Source organism: Tigriopus californicus, chromosome 7, assembly GCF_007210705.1.
Source record: "Tigriopus californicus strain San Diego chromosome 7, Tcal_SD_v2.1, whole genome shotgun sequence".
NCBI classification, from domain to species: domain Eukaryota; kingdom Metazoa; phylum Arthropoda; class Copepoda; order Harpacticoida; family Harpacticidae; genus Tigriopus; species Tigriopus californicus.
The window spans coordinates 2,157,197-2,176,613 of NC_081446.1; the positions used below are offsets into that span (position 1 = coordinate 2,157,197).

Consider the following 19,417-nt stretch of genomic DNA (forward strand, 5'->3'; position numbering starts at 1 on the left):
AGGGGAAAGAGTTAGTTGTGTGCCTTCCTAATTGGCTCAATAAGAGCAGCACGTCAAGAGCCGATATCCCGATTTGACCGACCATGAGGAGCCATGTCCAATTTGGCGGTCAATGTGTTCAGGAATTTGGGAATTTGTCAGTTGAACCGGGATCATCTTAGTCCAATTCAGAACGGTAATGATATCAAGCACCATGGGAGAGAAAGTGGACGACGAGAAGAACATCGAGGATTTCTCGACTTTCAGCAACATTGTGTTGGAGAGGATTTCCATTTTCCAGCTCTCAACATGGAGACCGATATTGGTTGAACGCGCACGCAAAAGCCAACCAACCAACCAACCCTCAAGAGCAAAGGCACAGAGGATAAATACCGTTTATGCTGGGAAATGACAGATTCCGAAGAGTGAGATTTTGAGATGGTGGCTCGCCCGCTTGTTCTTCGCTCCAGAAAATGAGGATCGTGATGGAGACGCGAGGTTACCGATTAATTAATGGACTATTACGATCAGATCGGTGGTTGATGAGTCTTCATTAGGAGTCTGTCGTTTCATCAAAACGAAAGAAATGGGATTGTTACTCAAAGAAGAGACATGTCTTTAAAGATGATGATGGATCTGAAGGAAGACAAATTGCCGTGATTTTTTACAACGAACTTATACTCAAAGTATCTCCGGTTAGAAATAGATTTAAAAAAAAACCAAAGCTATTGTTCAAAACAATTGTGTATCAATTGTTTGATGGCAATTAGTCGAGCAGTACTTTGTGTCTCTTTAAAAACATCCGTAACATACCAAGACTTGCAAGTCCAACACAATTACTTTAACATATTCTTTGTGATCTAACTCGTCACTTGTTGTCGTCATATTTGAATAGTACTAACACATTCTATTCATTAACCCATGGATCGCCACGCTTCATTTTCTGGGATCTGAACACTGTCAATTTTGTCGGTCAATTTGGCACCCTCTTTCAGTTCAATAGCTCACTTCTTGTAATGTGCGTCCTTTGGAGGTCGATTTCCGGCGATAATCTAGCCGTTGTTACCAAGCATTGGGTAGGGTCGGATGAAAGAAAGTGTCTCATTTGATCCTGGTAATGACATTGTCGAACCGCCAACTTTTGGAATGTGGTGTTTATTCTTTCGCATTACTATTCCTGTTTGGTAACGAACGAACGCGTAGAGAATGGAGCATTATGGTGGAAGCTCGAGCTCTTTCTTTCCCTTTTTTTTCAAACGGCGATGAACGACGTTTGCACTTTTTCCAGTTTCCCCGAACGAAACTGAAGGGGGACAACAAACTAGCCGGAGAGGAAGAAGAACAGAACAACCTACCACCATAGAGGAAGCAACTCCAGAGCTAGTCAGGTGGACTCGTTTTTAAAGCGAATGAATGTCAGCTGACCGACTGCTAGGGTATAGTTTCTGATTGTAGAGGCGCTGCTTTCCGTCAGCTAAAGTGGCACTGTCCACTGGTTACCGATTCAGCTGCAGTAAGGAACCACAACAAACTCGATTGTTACTCTTCTATGTTTCTTCTTCTATGCTACGACGTCGTCCCTATTCTATGTAACTCACTCATCCTAGTCTGTACTGCTGTACACTAGTGGTGGAGGAGTTATAACCGAATCACCCAAGCTCGAGAATGATTACAGGGTGGAACACAAGTTGTCCTTTCGTGCGTTGGAATGCCTTCAATTTTGGCGCCCTTGGATCCGTCAGAGACTCTTATACGGTAGTGCTGAAAAGTGTCCCTGGATCAGTGAAGGAAAAAGGAGACTCGAGCCCAAACCCAGTTTCAAGAGGCCTGTTAATCGGCTAATGATGTAAGCGCTGGGATTTGTTGTTTCACACCAGTTTGTAGACAAGTGAATTGTAGTTTAAAAGTAAGAGGTCCACATGACGCATCTTGTAGTAAAATGATTCACTCAAAGGAATCAGAAAAAGGCCTATGATATCGTCAAAAACTAAGACCAAGGAGGGAGGGCACTCATTTGACATTTTAGCATTAAACCCATTGTGCAACGCTCTTTTCGTTGTATTTGATTTTCCGCCAATTGCTTATGGCTCAATCTCTCTGTCTAAAGACTGAAATGAGTGCCAGCAATGATCATAATTTTCTCCCCTTTTGGGGAAAACACAAGCTGATCAGCATTGCGGAACCGGTTGTTGAGACACCCTGTGAGCTCCTGGAGTTGCTCTCTAGTCTCTCCTTTTAGTACTGTACTACTACTTACTCTCCCTGGCCCTGTTGTTGAACAAAGAGAGGAAGTAGAATCCGAGTTGAGGAGGTTTTTTTCCTGCCTGCCTTTAAACCATACCGAGTGCGCCTGAGAATGAAATCCCGAAACAAAGATGAGCAAGATGTTCCCGAATGCATTTCCATTTCCACGTCCTCCTTCGCAACTAAATTGGAATATTCCCGTCCGTCACAGTGTTGTTGAAACGTGCCGCTTGTGCTCGTAGGTACGTACCCCAGTCATTCGTTTACGTAGGGGTAACATTTCGATCTCATTCAAGACTGCATTCAAGGCTTGAAATGAGGTGTGGAATTAAAAGATTGCAACCAGAGATGACCTGCTTCTCAGCCATTGGTGGCTCTTTTTCAAGGCAGTTCGTGAGTTACGCATCAGAGCATTGCAAACTCGAAGAAGCACTTCGACCAGATTGAACTTTTGGCTACCAGAGCAAAAGCAAAATGAACCGAGTCCTAATAAAAGTGGTTGGGACTTGGGAGAGGAGAAAGAGGAGGAGAAGAAAAAGAAGAAGGAGGAGGAGGAGGCCAAAGGGGGGTCTCAATTCAAATCAGTTTACGAGAGAACCAGGGGGAAAAAAAGAGGAGGAAAGAGAACCCGAGAACGAGACCTTTTTACTGCCACTCACTCCTCGGGGCTGTTGGGGTTGAGTGGAGTAAACATACGTAGTACATATACACACCATATTGGTAAGCCTTCTTTTCAAAGCTACCACCTTTATCGCACAGGGAAAATCCCCCCCCCCTTTTCCGTGTTTTCTTGTCAGACCATACTTCAGTGTTATATTGTACTATTTGGGGAAAGTTCCTGGAGCCGAGCTCTTCAGGCGGCGGGTGATCAGGTCGAAGCAGGATATCTGTATCCGAGATGAGGCCCAGATTTAACGATCAAGATCTGGCATCCATTCATCCTTTCATTTGTCACAGGATGCTAATCTCTAAGAACCAATTAGTTTTTTGAGGGCCTTGCCTCAAAACATGTTCTCGCATTTGCATGGCTCCTGACAACTCGGTTTTACAGAGTGTGTGTCTCTCCGCTCTCTTGGTTTGAGCTTGGATATAATGCGGACTCCAACCAAAGGCCTAGATATCCAGCGTCAGTTAAGACCCCTTTTTGTGTTCCAATATCACTGGGACCAGCTGATCTGAAAGGGGAAAAGACACATCACCATTGCCAAGACCTTCTTCTTCGTCTTCTTCTGCTTCTCGTTTTCGAGACAAGCTCGACTAGAAATTGGAAATAGGAAATGAAATGAGTCCCTTCTACGTCAGGGCGGTTTAAAAAGCTTAAAAGCGAAAGAGGAGTATAATTTCCAAGAGCATACATCGTTGGACCGTTTTCCTAGTGACCCCTATTCTGAAGGATAGATGGATTTCCCTGCGGAGCTTGGGAAAAAGTTCCTGGAATCGGGGTAAAAAATGTTCCCATCAGAACTGCAAATGAGCTCCAACCTCGAGTTCTAACCGGTGGGTGTGTATGAGAGTGTGTGTGTGTGTGTGTGGTAGGGATCTTTTCTTTGCCTGAGAGTTCAAACCGATAGAACTTGAGAATGCTCATCGCGTTTTAACCAGAATCACCGCTACCACCACCACATTTGCCGCCACAACCAAGGATTCCTTTCTCTGTCTCTCTATTCATGAACGAAAACCAATTTCAAGAGTAATCATCATTTTACACGGTTTTTCCGCAAGTCACTGAATTGAGATTCCTCTGCGAATCCATTGACTTTTGTGATGTGCGTGAGTGGGAATGAAGTCGAGCCTTCCCAGAATCTCGCTCAAAGGATTTATGGCCCGGTCTCCGAGCAGCCGAGTAGCCGAGCCACGTATTCTCATGAACAATGAGCACTCAAACAGGCTGCCAGATCATTATCCTTACAAACATCCAAGGATTGTGGGCCGAGAAGATCCGTAATCATCATTAGTCATAAAAGTTGAAAACAGAACCCAAGAGAAGTGCGCAATCAACCCGACAGTCCCAGAGCTAAGACTAAAGCCTAGCTTCTTCCCCCCCCCCTGCTTTGCACAACCTTTCGCGAGTGCACTTAAGTAATTGGCAGATCCCTTCTCTCTTAAATATTCCGAGCCATTGGCTACAGCATGGAACATCCTCTTCATTCCCTCCGTCTCCTGTACCCCCATTGCCGTTTCACGAATCCTCAAGTCACTTTTAGACTTGATCCGGTTTGACTGAAAAGGCTAGGCCCAGCTCAGTTCAGACAGCCTTCATCGCACGCTCACTCACTGTGCTGATTTAGGCCTTTTCTGAATGCTAATGAACTTACGCGGCCCATTAACTAATCGCCAATAGTTTCACTCGAGCCTCACTCTCCGTCCGCTGCTTGGGATTTGACAGACCCGAACCAATCGGAGTTATCAGGATGGCGAGATTAGGCGGGTGCGACAACTTGAAATGGGGTCAACATTCGTTTTGACAGTGTAACTCCGGGTCGAGCCTGCCGTCGTGCTTTGGTGCCTTCCTTCATGCCTCCTTCATGCCTCCTTCATGCGTTCTCCGTGTGTTCATTCGTTCCTTCCTTCAACAGGGAACAATGAAGGAGAGTGAGTGGGTGAGTGAGATGAGTTAAGCAGGCCCGCGGAAAAGGCCACCCAAAGTGCATTCATGACCTTGAGACACTCACCCAACATACAGGATTGAAAGCGAAATTTTCATGGCGCACAACTGTAGGAGGGCCAGATTGGAAATTGGAACACATTTTTCCTTTTTCCCTCGAATGTCATCTCAGTGTTTTCACGCAGGAGAGGAACGAGGATCGGAGAAGTAGAAGGCGGTTTGGTAGCTTTGAAGGCTCCCTCCGTGTTTTGGAGCGTGGGTAGGATCAAAGGCACTTGTTAATCATGGAACAAACGCTTGTTCTCGCAAGCTTGTTGAGTGATTAACGTGGTCCCTTGGCATTGAGCATGGACCAGACCAAAATAGCCATATTTTCTGACGCCATAGATACCCCGAAATAGAACCACCAGAGAGCTGAGGACGGCAAGGACTCACCGGCCTTCAGAACAACTTGAATGGCCTCAAACACTAATCACTTCAAACCCACTCAGATGCATTTGCCGTTGGACCATTGGACCAGTCTGAGCCGCCATTAGATAAGTGCCAAATTCTAAAGCCCATTGGACGGTTTTGATCACACAAATGAACCGTTTGAGTGACCGAACCGGTTGTAGTATGTAAATGAGAGCGATATCAGGAAGGAAAGGGGCAAAATGTCGTCGTCGTCGTTTTGAGATGTCTGGCGAGAGACATGCGGCATTGCGTGCATCACACGGTTCATCAATTTTGAAACGTACCATGTGAATGTGACGCCTAGGAAGGCTAGGAAGGCTAGACTATGGGCATATCACATGACAAAGAAGGATCACTCCTTTGAACTAAGAGCTGCGATTTAACGCCATGGCCTTCTTGTTGAAATTGTTTTCCTGGGATGCATTGGCAAGTTGGTCCGTGCTTTTGGTTCCCAGATGTTTGTAATCAAGACCAGGCAAACTTTTTTATGTCTCAGTCAAGAGCTCTCAGGTTCAGATCTGCATCGGTGTTCGTGCTCAGAGAGCTGAAAGAGAGCGACAAAAGTCTTCATAGGAAAAAAAGGCCATGTTGACTGGCAACAACAACAGCAGCAGCAACAACAACATCAACAACAACAACGACAACAACAACGACGACGATGACAGTACAAGTGTGCTAGTAACCTTTTCATTAGGAATGAAAGTCAATCGTTGAGCCTGACATTGGTGCACACATGGAGTGGGTGTCCTTGGTTGAAAAGAAAAATGTGATTAAAACAACTCAATATTTTATGGCTCATTGCAAGCTTTTCCATGCATAGTTTTCCTTAAGCTCAGCAAACTCTGAGTGACGATCGATTCACCTTCAACAGTGAATAATAAATGAGACGGTTGTAATCAAATTCATTTTAAAGCGAAAAAAACAGTCCAAAGCAAAATTCAAGTTATGAACCTACGTAGTGGGCATTGTTCCCGAAGGCAAGTTTTGGGCCCAAATTTGGCCAAGTTTTCTCGTTTGACGATATCTTTCGATCATATTAAACGCTCATATTTCATGAGTTGAATGATTTAATCCATGGTTCGTATCTTTGGAGATTTCTGGTTTGGCATTCTGGACCTTAAATGAAAAATTTGGCAATTTGTAATTTCTTTCAGTTTTAGGCTTTCATTAGTTAATTACGAAATATAATGGTCTTAAAGTGTTGTGGTCAAGTTCGATCTGGGCTATTGAATGCTTTAGTGCTCTTGTGGTCCGGTAATGCATTTCAAATTTGTCTGTTCTAATGAATCATGCGGCAGGACATAATTAGGCAAAATAGGCGCAAATTTTCTTCACTTTAACAAGCGCAAGACTTTGGAATTTTCATCGCCTTGGACTAAACGCGACAAGACTGCGGATGCGGATCAAGGGTTACTATCTAATAATAGTTTCTAGCGTAAAACGAGATCCATAAAATGTCCTCCAGCAACCTGTTCTGCCCCCACAATGATAATAATCAGGCCTGCCACCCAAACCAAACTTTAAGGGCATGCATGTTACTGTGGAAACGAGGGAATGGTTCTTGCCTCAAAGGAAAGCATGTTGTGGCAAATGTTGCGAAGGCATTTATTTATTATTCAAAGCGGACCATCTGAAGGATCTGAGGAGGAAGGTCTGTTTGTTGATGGCCTTTCCACTTCATCGTTGGTTGATCAAATTACTTTCTTGGCAGATGCCGTCGGTTGAGCAGAACTTCATAAGGATGGAGCCAGACATAATGAAACAGATATTGTCGTCACACAGTTTCAATTTTCCAAGTGGATTTCCCCAAAGTTATCCGCCACATCTTCCCCTGGTACCGGGGCTTCTTGGGCCAAACAGAGGCAGTTTGGCCGTCCGGACACACTCTAGAAGTACAGTAGTGGCACTATTACACACAGTGCCCTCCTGCCTTCAGGCTCAAAAGGGGGCGGGTGAACAAGGCCAAGACGAAAGGGGAGGAGAAAAAGGACATCAGAGGAGAACGGAGGGGGAAGTAAATGGAAAGAAGTGAAAAGGAAAGTTTGGTCTCCTTCTTCTTCCTCGTCGAACCAAAGTTTCAAGATGGCACCACGACCACTTCTACATACAACGACGACGGGACCACGAGTATGGACCATGGAACGAAACTTGAGTAACAGAATGTTCCATTTGACTTGAGTGTTCTGTGTTCTGAGTTCTGCTTTCTGCCTATCACTTTGAGAAAGGGAACAGAGAATTACCACTACTATTACACTAGCGAGCAAGTCGTTAAATATTGTGTTGTGATTGTTTATCAATGCAATCACTACTTCGACCGTCGTACCAGAGTATTCACCAATACGGCCTCCCGTAGTTGTAGGTAGTTGAGGTAAAACTAAAAGGTTTTGGTTGTCAAAGTGCTACTTTCAGTTTCTTAATTCGGCCCTGATTGAGTGGAAAAGTGGGACTGGAAATTGGCGCACTACGATTGATCGCGTTCGTTGTTGGTGTAAAATTTCATTCTGATTGACGGAACAAATACAAAGATAGAGAGGCAGGGAGCAAGGGCACAATGTCTTCTTGATTGTTGGAGCGGAAACCATTTTTTCGTGTTCCCTCACTTGCATCCTGGGAACAAAGTCTGGCTTTCATTTCGCTGCGTTTCAAAAGGGAAAAGAGGAACCAGAAAATATCCAGACTTGCTTTCACACATCTACATCAAGGTCATTACGACCAATTTGACGACGAGTGTTTCATTGGAAAGAAAACAGTTGGTCCAAATTGGACCTCTGTTTGGGACATGAACCCAAACTCCACTTTCAATCCACCAGACCATGAAGACTTCACCGGGGTTTTAGTGGACTTTCCGGTGATGACCAGTTTACTCACTCATACTGTTTCATATTTGGTAACAATACCGACGTGCACATGTACAGACCATGCATGTATGGCTCCCTCAGATTATTCAGCCACCTAAACCAGGAACTTTTATCGCGGCAAGCGAATCTAAGAAGCACAATGGATCATCCTGACATGTAGCGGTTTCTGTTTACTCCATCCACGCACTCACATGTGTAAAGCTATTCAGCCTTACCCTTCGAAATGAATGCGAGTGGACCGACGCCGAGCACACTACGTACATAGAGTAGATACTATAAAAGCCAGGAGATCGTGTGGGCCGAACTCAACTGCATTCATTTAGGTTCGAAGCTCGAAGCGTGAGAAGAGAGGATCGGAGTGAACCAATCCACCAACCAACCAACCAACCCACCAACCAGCATTCTCCAGTCCAAACCATCCAATGCTACCAACTATACTCACACAACCACTTGGGCTAGAAGAACAGCTGGGTTTGACAGGAAGAAGAACAGAAGAACAGAAGAACAAGAAGCAAAGGGCATGGAGAAAAAAAGCTTTGAAACTTGCGCTAATTCCGATGTCCTAGATCGCCGAGAACGCCATCATAGAAGCTCATGAACTGGCGTATCTTTGGCTGACATGGTGTTGTTGACTTTGGATGGAGATTTGGTTGGGGAATTAAAAACAGCATGATTGCCACACGGATTTACATGGAGCTTAAAGTTTGGAACCAATAGATAATTTCGCGCACCAAACTTACAAAATGAAACGAACGCCAAAAAGAATCCAAGGTATGATGGCAAACAGGAGTATTCTTGTTTTGATACATTCCGAACATACGTATTTCTTATTCATGCAAATTGACTCACGAGTCATTGTAAACTTGTAACAAATTACCTTTGGACAGCGGGCGTGATCATATAGCTTATTTTACACGTCGAGTCTCGTATTAACACTCATCAGCAAAAACTTCAACTAGAATAGGCATCAAAACCGAAAACGCGCTTTCATTCGAAAAATGTGCTTTTTTCAAGTTTCATGTTATCCACCAAAATTGAATTGTTCACATAGATTGGCATATAAAAATCACTTTCATATCCGTTCTCTAGGATGATTCGAGAGTGAGATTGGTTGTGAATTTACTCACCCATGCGATGCTTCAAAGCGAGTGAGCTATTGCAGTGTATGTATGTACTGCACACTCGTTCATGCAGTCAGTCTCCTCAAAAAGAAGTGCTTTAGGAATGGCTCTCTTGGTCAAGTCACGCCACAATGAGGCTCTGATATTCATATGTAAATCAGGTCGACTTAGATTCTTAACAAGGACGATCGAGTAATTATGTTGGCCTATGTACGTACTTTTTTTCATTTTCTAATATGCTTCGTTAGGTTTACAATGTGAATATTTTACTTATGAACACGCATAAATCTTGGTGTTGTAACATGTTGATAAAGCTTGATGTTTTACATACATGTGTTTTGGAACGGAAAGTGTTGTTCTCTGGAATTCGATGTGACGAAAACACATGTGGATAAGTCATTTTAACCCAATATTTACTCGCACATTCAGGCACTTTTGAAGTGTCTCAACCGTAATACAAAAAATTAAGCACACTAAGGAGAAAAATCGATTTGAGCAACTTTATTCTTGGCCTTAGTTATTGGACTTTAACATGAATAGTTCTGAAATGTCGTGCAGTTTAGGGCCGAAGGACCATTTATCATTTGCCAAATATTCACAAGCCACAGAGAGAAAAAAGTTTCGGGTCAAAAATCAACTGTGAATTGGGTGCTGGTGCTTTGGTACTGCTCGAATACTCAGGAGCAGACAGCTCAGTAAGGTTCTCATGTTTCGGTAGGGGGCCAAACTGAAGTTATGAACCGAACTTACCGAACTCCCCCTTCAACCCAGAAGTAAACCTCGTCTTCCAAATGAGAATCGGCATGCCCTGGAAGACTATGTTGTCAGAGAACCGCCACCCTGGCCTGGCTCCATTTGGGACTCATTGAACGCATGGACCTTATTACACATACATTTTCCATTTTTTAATATCAAATCTAGTATGAAATGTTAGGGTAAGAAGTAAAATCTAGACTTGATGCCACCCTCAAACATGGGCAAAGACCCCACCTTCAATGACAATCAGCAGCTCTGCATGTTGGACAAAGTGTTCAATATATACACTGCTCAGACTGGGTAGATTGTGTAGTGAAGAGGGAAGAGCTTTAGCGGCAAGGCTAGACGAGTCTACGAGGCTCATGGTGGTGGTGGTGGTGGTGTTGGTACTGGTAGTGGTAGCCCCCAGAGTGATAGTCCATGCTTTACTTCCCGCTTGCCTCCCAATTCAAGTGAGCGAGATCAACAGTATATCTCGGAGGAATCAGCTGATACTTTTTTTCAGCCAAAACTTGCCATTAGCCCTCATCCCCGGCTTCAGAAGAGGCGCTTCCATAATGATATAGCTGTCCTCTTGATGGAGCTCACAACCGCGGGATGGGCAATATTGTCCATGGCCGATTGAGATTGAAAGAGAATTTATCTGAGTACACAATTGGCTGGATTGAAGTGTTCCATTAAACATTATTGAATGAGTATTTCAGAGCTTCATGAATCATGGAATAATACCAAGCTGAAAAGGGCCAAATTTAGGGACACAGTTACTGGTTGCCAGGGCTCTATCATTCAGTTATTTGTACCACAATTAAAAGGACGCAAGCATCTGTCAAGATAATCATCCTGAAATGGAAGAGTCAAAATGATACTGTTTTAAAATACAGTTGCAACATTCTGTATCAAACCGGACCAAGTTTTTTTCATCAGAGAACAACAACTCCCTGCAGTAGTTCTAGCATGGAGAGCAAAAACTAACTGAGGTTTCTTGCTCACAAGCATCCTTCATTGGTAATTAACTAGCTCTGAAGAACTATAATGAGTACAACCAACTCATAACTATTGATAAAAAGGGCAAGGAGAGCTAAGGATTGCATTGCAAGTATCCTCAGTGGTTTTAGGAGTTGGAGAATCCATCCAAACAAAGAACCATTGAAATTGGATTGGCCCACAACTTAGCCAACAACAACGCAGTACTTGTATACGTTCACTACAGACAGTCCCAGTGAGACGAGCTTCCCCATGCCACAACTTGAACCAAAATATTCCTGAACTAGTAAAGTAGCCATGGTCCTCTCAGCACTCCGGTGTTTTGCCCATCATGCCACCCGCTAAAAGTCTTCCCCCTTCTTTTGCTAAGTGTATTACTACAAGAACATCTACACACTTTTGTACAGCCCGGTACTACATTGATATTTCCACATTAGAGCAACTCCTCTTTCTTCCTCTCCTGTCTTCAGGGTAGCCGGTTCTAGCATCTTGGCCTTGCATTGAGCTTCAAAGTTGGTTTGGCTTTTATGACTACATTTTATGTTAATGAAGATAGAGCCATTCCTACATCTATCTGATGACATGATGATTCGATTGGAACCAAGGTCATAGTCATCCTAGTTTTACACTAAAGAGCAATTTGTATCATGTACATATTTTGCTTTTCCCAATTCCGACACCCTCTTGGATAACCTTCTTGCGGAAAATGCACTCAGTTGTTCATGGAGCACTAGTTCACCACCGGTTAAGCAGTCCACCACCTCAAAGCTAGATTGTCGCAGCCGTCTTCAACTTACATACACAGAATATAGAAGAGATGATCACGGTTACCGAACAGAACTCAGAGTGACCGAGGGAGAGCGAGAGACGCGTGTGCCATTCAGGCTTGCCATTCTCGCCCTCTTGCATCTTTCGCCTTAAGCCAACTCAAAATCCCCATCATCGCAACGAAATCTAAACAAGCCCTTCCATATGAATTGAAAATCAGATTGATTATCAAACTGATTTCACGCACCTTCACATGACGTCTATCACCCGAGGATAGCCTATCCATTTCGGCCTCCCTGAGCTCGTCCCTGCACGGGAATCGGCCTCTCTGTAGTCTGTGGATGTAGTCTCGGTACCCGAGCTTTTTTCCTTCCTCCGTTCGGTCGTTCGTTCGTTGTCAAAATTCTGTCAGTCGACGTCCAAACAGCCAAGGTGTTGGTGCGGACCGGGATCACGTTGAAATTGATGTTCATTTAGTGTGTTACCCCCAAAGGCCATTACTAAGGACAACAGTCAAAAGTGGTTCAAACAAACCGTGATCTAGCCCCAAATCATCATCGAGTGTACCCGTGAGATGCAGGCATTGCCGCTGAAGTGCATTCATTGAAAGTGAATTGTTGCCGACACAAAAAGAAACACGTGATTGAAAGAAACTAGTTCACGGTAAGTGTTAATTGACCAATGATTTAGATGGTTTTAAACCTTCGAAGATCCGATAAAAAAAGACCACCTACCAAAGAGGTGAGGTCTAACCAGTTTTCCGCTTGAATGGTTTGTGGCTGAGAAAATATTTCCTGTGTTTGATTTGGTCAAGGCCATATCGACATTGCACATGAAGCACTTGAATCCAAGCGATCATTCATTCATTTATGGGCTTAGATCCTCTAGCAATTGGACTGGGATGAATTTAAAGTTCAGATCCAGACTCATTATCCTGGTCACGTTGGCACTTTACCAGAATAAACACAAGCCATGCACGCAAATCATAAGGTGTGCTTGTTCCAAACTGAGTGCTTATTGCAATTGGTGAGGTTGCCAATACTTTTTCAACAAGGCTCTGAGCCAAACATGATTTTTTTTGTAAAAGATAAAATGGAAAGTAATACCGATTGTCGGGGAGTTGAAAGTTACTCTCGAGGTTGCGTGAAACTCACGCTCTGTGTCGAACAAAGGATCAGCTTGATTTGGACGGTGAAGAGCACTGAAGACCGAGCGTGAAACAAGGCAGCAAAAAAAGGAGAGGCCGTTCATTAGGTTTTGGGTCAATTTGATGCATATTTGTTTGAGTTGCGAGTTTGTAAGATGGGAACTGAAAATATTTATAGAATGGTCATAACTTCTTCTTCAAAAGCCAAAGGCCACTGCAGAAGAAAGGGGCAAAAAACAACCTTGATGAACAAAGCCCTATTATCCCGATTTAAGGCCCCCTTCTCCTCCTTCCTCTTCTTCTTCTCTTTTCCGTCCTCAGTTACTCACTTTTTTTTTACTCAACAAGAAAGAGAGGAAAAATCGAGAGTCTTTGTTAAAAATCCGATTTCGGAATGGAAGGTTCGACACCCAACACATAGACTTTGTCAATAGCATTAAAACACCTTGAGATGGGCTGCCATCTCAAAATGTACTTCCCTACGTGGTATCCACGTTTTTTTCACAGAACACGTCGTCTTACACAACGAGTTTAGCAAATATTTGGGTGCCACACTGATTATGCGATGAAGAGGACTTTTTTTGTTTCCGATGATGGCATCATAAGGGCTCGTCAAAAGTTGTTATCAGACAGAGTTGAGTAGCTTATCGTGCCTCTCCTCGATCGAGCTTTGTCATTTGTAGCATTGCAACATGTATTTGTAAATTGATACCAAACGGAGCTCAAGGGGTAAGGTTCACTCGGGATCGTTGCTGTCGTCGTTTAATTCAATATGCAAATGCCCTTGAAGGGTTGTGCTTCCTGTGCCAGCCAACATCCAGCATTTCTGTGTTTCTGTGCTCGAAGTCAAAGCGACCGTTTAAAGGGACTCCCCCCCNTTTTCCTTGCACAATATCCAGATTGGGTGTTCCATTTCTCAAGCCTTAAGGATGATAAGGGGGTCCATTTTGCCAAACTTTCTCATTTCTCGCGGATCTCATTACCTCTTTTCTCTCTGCTCTGCGTTTCAGACGGTCCAAAAGACGACCACTTCTCCATCTACAACCACCACGACCACTACTCCGCCAATTTCCCGAGGCTCAAAACGGAGAGGAGAAGAAACGAGGCCGTTGGTGAAGGTCGAAGGTTTTGCCCCCTTGGAGAAGATAGAATCGATTATGTCCATCGCGTAGAAGTAGATACGGTTTGACCCAAGTGCTCCAAATTCTATCCCTGTATTGGACTTGGTCGAAAATTGAAGCAACTCTGACAACAAGGTGTGTCACCGTGATTGATCTGGCCCAATCTCTGAAGAAAAGGTCGTTCCGTCCATTGATGTTTCCCATATTTTGGCATCCGTCGCTCTCCGTGCTAGTGTGTTTGTGCTTTGATGGTGGTGATGCTGGATGCTAAGATCGTAAGGACCTACTAAAAGAGGAACTCTCTCTCGTGGTCTTTAAGGTCTCTTTCCTGTCCTATACGTATATACACTCTTTTGGACGCTTCCTTGGCTGCCTTCAGTGTGGGTGAACCTAACTAGAACTCTAGAACTAGGAGGGAAAACAGCCAAACTTCTTCCCAAGACCTTGAGGGTGGTTTGATTGCACGCACGCCAAAACGGAAAAAAAAGAACCAAAACGCTAAACCGGATCTGAATGACCGCATAAGAAGATGACAAGATTCGTGACCGAGTCCAATGAGGAGAGCTCAAGCTCGGCCTCTTCCCAAGCTCTACATGTGATTCGCAAATCCCCAACGTCTACTACCAGCCGTTGTTTCTCCCACCTCTCCTTACCCGGCACCAAGATTGCATTCAGCTCCAAAGTCCGCTCCAAAGATGAAAGGAAAAAGGTGCTGAAGGTGTCAGTGCGTAAGTTGAAGGACATCGATGACCCTGAAGTGTTTCTGCGCCGATCGGTCCTGATCAACAACACCACCCGGCGCCTGCAGACGGAGATTCGTGCCGAGAAAGTAGCCAAACGCGCCGAATGCGGCCGGAGCTACTCACCTAGTCCTTACTCATACTTTAGCATTGAACGCATCTATAGGGAAGATTCCGAACGGGCGTCCCAAATTGGAACAAATTCAGAAGATTTGTGCGCCCATCGAGCTCATCCCTGTCTGCAGGTCTCGAGTGACGAGTCCTCCTCCAATTCCTCATCGTCCTCGTCCAGCACGTCCTCCAACTCTTCAAGCAGTTCATCCGATGAGGAAGAAGAACCCATGTCCTTGTCCTCGGATGAGACCGGTGAAGATGAAGTCCAATCCGCCTCGGCTATGATAAAGCGAGTGAAACATGACGACGACACCATCAACGTAGTCGACAACGACAACGACGACGACGACGACGCTACCTCAGACCTTTTGCGTGAGGTCTACATGCCGCCTCCCATCCACATCCATCCACCTCAAATGATCACCTCCCTGGATGAGGAGGACGAACCCATGCCATCCACCTCGACATCCTCGCCCGCCACAACGCCTTGGTCCAATGCCACCGATTGGAAAGAGGAAGATCTGTGGAAGGAGCTCGCCAATCCTCCTCAGACGGGAGCGTGGTCCTCAAATGGTTGGACCACAACCAATCCCATCCACAACAACAGCCATGATAGCTTGAAAGAGTCATCCACGTCCTCAGCCTCGTCTCCCCACACATCCTCCCCGTCCTCCTCTTCCAATTCCAACTCGAACACAACCACCACCACCATGTCCTTGTCAGAGCATTCCTCGGCCACGACCTCGGTTTGGTCGACTCTCGAGTATTCCTCGACAAACTCACTTATTCTGTCCCACAATGCCTCAAATGCCTTGATGAACAGTTCAAGTACGGTGGTCCAACCCTACACTCATTCGCCTAGCTGTGATGTCCTGGGCGCATCCTCAGACCAAAAACAGCAGCAACAACATCCTTACTCGTGTGGTCAGTCATCCATGTTCGGAGAGCTCCAATCTGTGGTATTCAACAGTCTTATTGCCTCTTTGGAGTCGTGATGGAGGGCGGATAGATAGATACATAGATACACAGACAGATAGACAGATAGATGAAGGTACCACGTACAGTCGTATACACATCAACAACCACGCCATTTCTCGCCTCAAAATCTCTCTCCACTGTGATGTCGGCTCTCAATGAGGATGAGGCTCTTATCAAGGCTAAAGAGTTCTGTCTGCCATCAAGGGTCGGACTTATCGCCCAAGCCAGCCAAGCCAGCCAAGCCAGCCAGCCAAACGAGGACTCCCAAATGGAAGATCTCCCCTCCCCCGTGCGAATATTTTTTCAAAACATGGATTAGGATGGATTCAGCCATGTTCTTCCAATACTGTGGCATTTCCAATCGCACGTCCGATCGTCGGACCAAACGAATTTTTATTGTCAAAACCGATCATTTTCACTCTTAGATCATATGCCGATGTGCATTTGATTCTCCCTTTATGGTGGCTGAAATGTGTCTCATCAATACAATATGATAAATCGCGATAAACCACGACTACTTCCCTTCAACTCAACTCCTGGGTATGATTTGTCACTTACTACATTAACATTTTTTCATGGTGAGTTCAGCCTTAAGTATCGCTAAGCTAACGTCGCAATTGATGTGGGAAACAAGTTCTTCTCGGGGGAAGCCGAGTTTGTGTCTTCTCAGCTAAAAAGGTTCCCTCTCAATTGTAAACATTCTTGGCCATGGAAACGTTGATGCCTTCGTCATTACGGAGAGCGTTGGAATCAATTATGGCCAGGCCATGATTGGATTCCACTTTTATCTCAGCCTGTCTCTCCTTCTGAATCTTGCACTTGAAGACTGCATCAGTCAGGCCAGAGGATGAAGAAAAAAAGGGCACCAAATAAATATCCACTTCCAGGATCGAATCCAATCGTTCCTCCTGCGCTCTTTGGTTGGCTCGACCGTGAGGGATATTGATCCTGTCATGATAGATGGACAAATCATCATTCGAAGGACATTCGATGGCAAGAAACACGTACTACCGCTCCTACTATTGTGTTTTGTCCGTGTATACGTAGCAGTTTGCACTCCAAAAGGGACTATTGGAAGTAGCTGTATGGAGCATGATCATAATGGTGGGGTGGTGGAAGAGGTAGTGGTGATGAAGGTTTGCTTGGCATTCATTGATCGATCTCTTCATCCTCAGAAGCCCTCTTGAGAAAGGGACACAACAAAGACTAAAGACTAGTACTGATGAGGCAATTCATGCTGTCTTGTTCTGATGGCAGGATCTCCCAAATTATCCCTTTACTCCAGTCCTGCCATCGCCCAGACAGACAATGGAACTTGAAAAAAGGACCCGATGTTCTTTAGCAGTCCCCGAGCATCTAGCGATCGTCCAGATCTGCCACAGAATGTCAAGATACGTATGTAGATGCTGCTACTCTATTGCACTCGGAACCATGTTCGTCAGAGGACGAGAGAATGTGTGATGATTTGAACGTATCTACTTACGTTCGCAGAGCAAGGAAGGACGTAATCCTGGCTGGCCTCTGGGCTGACTCACTGACGGACTGACTTGGCAGGCCCAATGTGATTACATCAGGTTTCCGACAAGCTGCTTTGTGCACAGTCCTGCTGGCATTTGCCTCTACTCGAGGGAAATAAATCACCACTTGCTCCGACGTTGGCATAACCAAATGAGTTTTACCCCTGCCCAAGAAAACTGTCCTCGCCATCCCAGTGGATTCAGGGTTGTACTAGTATGTGGAACATGCATCCTTCAGTAGACTCTACAAGATATGGTCACCCAAACGGAGCGATTCGAAAAAACTCAGGTTCACATTCACAAGAATGCAAAGAGCCTGGCAAGGCAATAAACTATGTACCCGCAATTTGACATTTGACACCTGTGGAGGGAACACTTAAGGATAAATGCATCCGTGTCGGACATACACTTGAGGAACAGGAGGAGGTGATCCGCGAAGAAGTGGACTTTTTCTTTCCACAACTTCCTTGATAGTTGTTTTTTTTTTTGCCGTTCGGGGATTCTCATAAGTAATACGATATGATAAGACTTTTCGTGACGCAGAGGGAATGACAAAACACCCGTCAAGAGCCTTCATTGTTCAACGTAACGTAAGAGTCAGCCTTTGGGAAATGATGAAAAAGAGTCAATAAAACTTGCGTTGGCGAAAATGCAAATTAAATAATCATGTCAAAGGTGTATATGTCAAATGCAACTCGATACTTGCTTTCAGAATGAAGTCCACACGAAAGCGATGTTCCACGGATTGGAACAAAGGACACCGGATGCCTTTCTGGCGAACCTTTCTGTAGCTACGTTGCATTGTACTCAATAGTCACCCTGTTCAATTTTCCTTGAACATGAAGGTTGTAACAGTGGATTGGTTACTCATTGCCTTGAACTAATATGTTGGCGACTTACTGTCGATACTTTGAAACGGGCAAGGAACTTTAAATTATACGACAGATTCTGGCGATTAAATGAACACTTCTTGCACTTACTCTAATCCTTCGCCGCAGCTATAACAAATTCTCTTGACGCGTGTTCTCAAGATTACTTAAAGTTGCCTTGAATTTTTAGGTACTTTGAACTAGATGGACTTGTAATACCGAGCGTTTACACGTCACCGCAATTTCCCCCTCAATCACATAGAGAAGCTAAATGGAAGAAACCGCGCTTTTGAGTGTAATATCTCGCTGAATTCGTGGAACGACTGATTGTTTGTTAGATGGAAAGAGCTGATAGCTTTCATAAGGAAAATCAAATCATAAAAACTGCCAAGTGCAAACACTCAGTGATTATTGATAAGTCCTTCTGATAAGTTACGTATTGAGGCACTTGCAAATATTTAAAGATATTGAAGAATATTTCATTGAGCTTTTCACTTCATGATGAAAATCAGAGAATAATGTTATGTACTAATGAAAAATAAATGTCAATGTAATGTCAGTTTGATTATGAGACAGGTTACTTTGCTAGCATGCATGAATGAAAGAATGTGGTTTCGATTTAAAAGGTAATTGATAAGAGAGGAGAAAAAGATCGTCGCAATCAAAACCATACCATTCTTTGTTTGGCAATTCCAACGTGTCTGAGGCTCATTATTCCTCGGAAAGGGTTTCGCCATTTGACCTATAGAAAGGGGTTTCACTGGAATGTGGAATGGTAAAGGTATCTTTTGGCTTGTTTCTAACTGATTTTGAACTTCAAGAGTTGTCACATTATATCAATGGCTTTTCAGCATGATGTTTTCAAATACTTTTTTCCAGTGCGATTATGGGATTACATTGGATTGATATGACTTGGTATGAGTTAGGTAAGAATAAAGTTTCCATTGCCAGATGATTCCAAGAAATTGACTCGCTTTCCAGGGATCAATTGCCAGTCTTTTTCTCCAACGTTGACTTTATCAAGCAAGTTCTCTGAATTCCAGATTATCTCTCCAAAGAAGCACACGAGACAGGCAGGAAAGAGCATCGATTCTGGCAATCATTACCAAACAAATGAATAAGAACTTTGGCTCTTTTAGGTACAAGAAGAACTGAACAGCTCT

General features: G+C 44.2%; 1 protein-coding gene across 2 annotated transcripts; it reads left to right on the top strand.

Moving 5' to 3' along the window:
• The first annotated feature begins 12,143 nt into the window (after positions 1–12,143).
• Positions 12,144–16,376, top strand: LOC131883999 (uncharacterized protein DDB_G0271670-like). Of its 2 annotated transcripts, none has more exons than XM_059231617.1 (2): positions 12,144–12,431; positions 13,926–16,376. In XM_059231617.1, exon 2 carries the CDS (start codon positions 14,566–14,568, stop codon positions 15,883–15,885), a length of 1,320 nt encoding a protein of 439 aa, XP_059087600.1. In that variant the 5' UTR covers positions 12,144–12,431; positions 13,926–14,565; the 3' UTR covers positions 15,886–16,376. The 2 variants fall into 2 exon arrangements, with proteins under 2 accessions (XP_059087600.1, XP_059087601.1); XM_059231618.1 differs by lacking the exon at positions 12,144–12,431 and adding an exon at positions 13,517–13,644.
• Positions 16,377–19,417: the final 3,041 nt, after the last annotated feature.

What these genes read in the sequence shown, in the direction of transcription:
- LOC131883999 (XM_059231617.1), top strand. Translation starts at nt 14,566, where the DNA reads ATGACAAGATTCGTGACCGAGTCCAATGAGGAGAGCTCAAGCTCGGCC.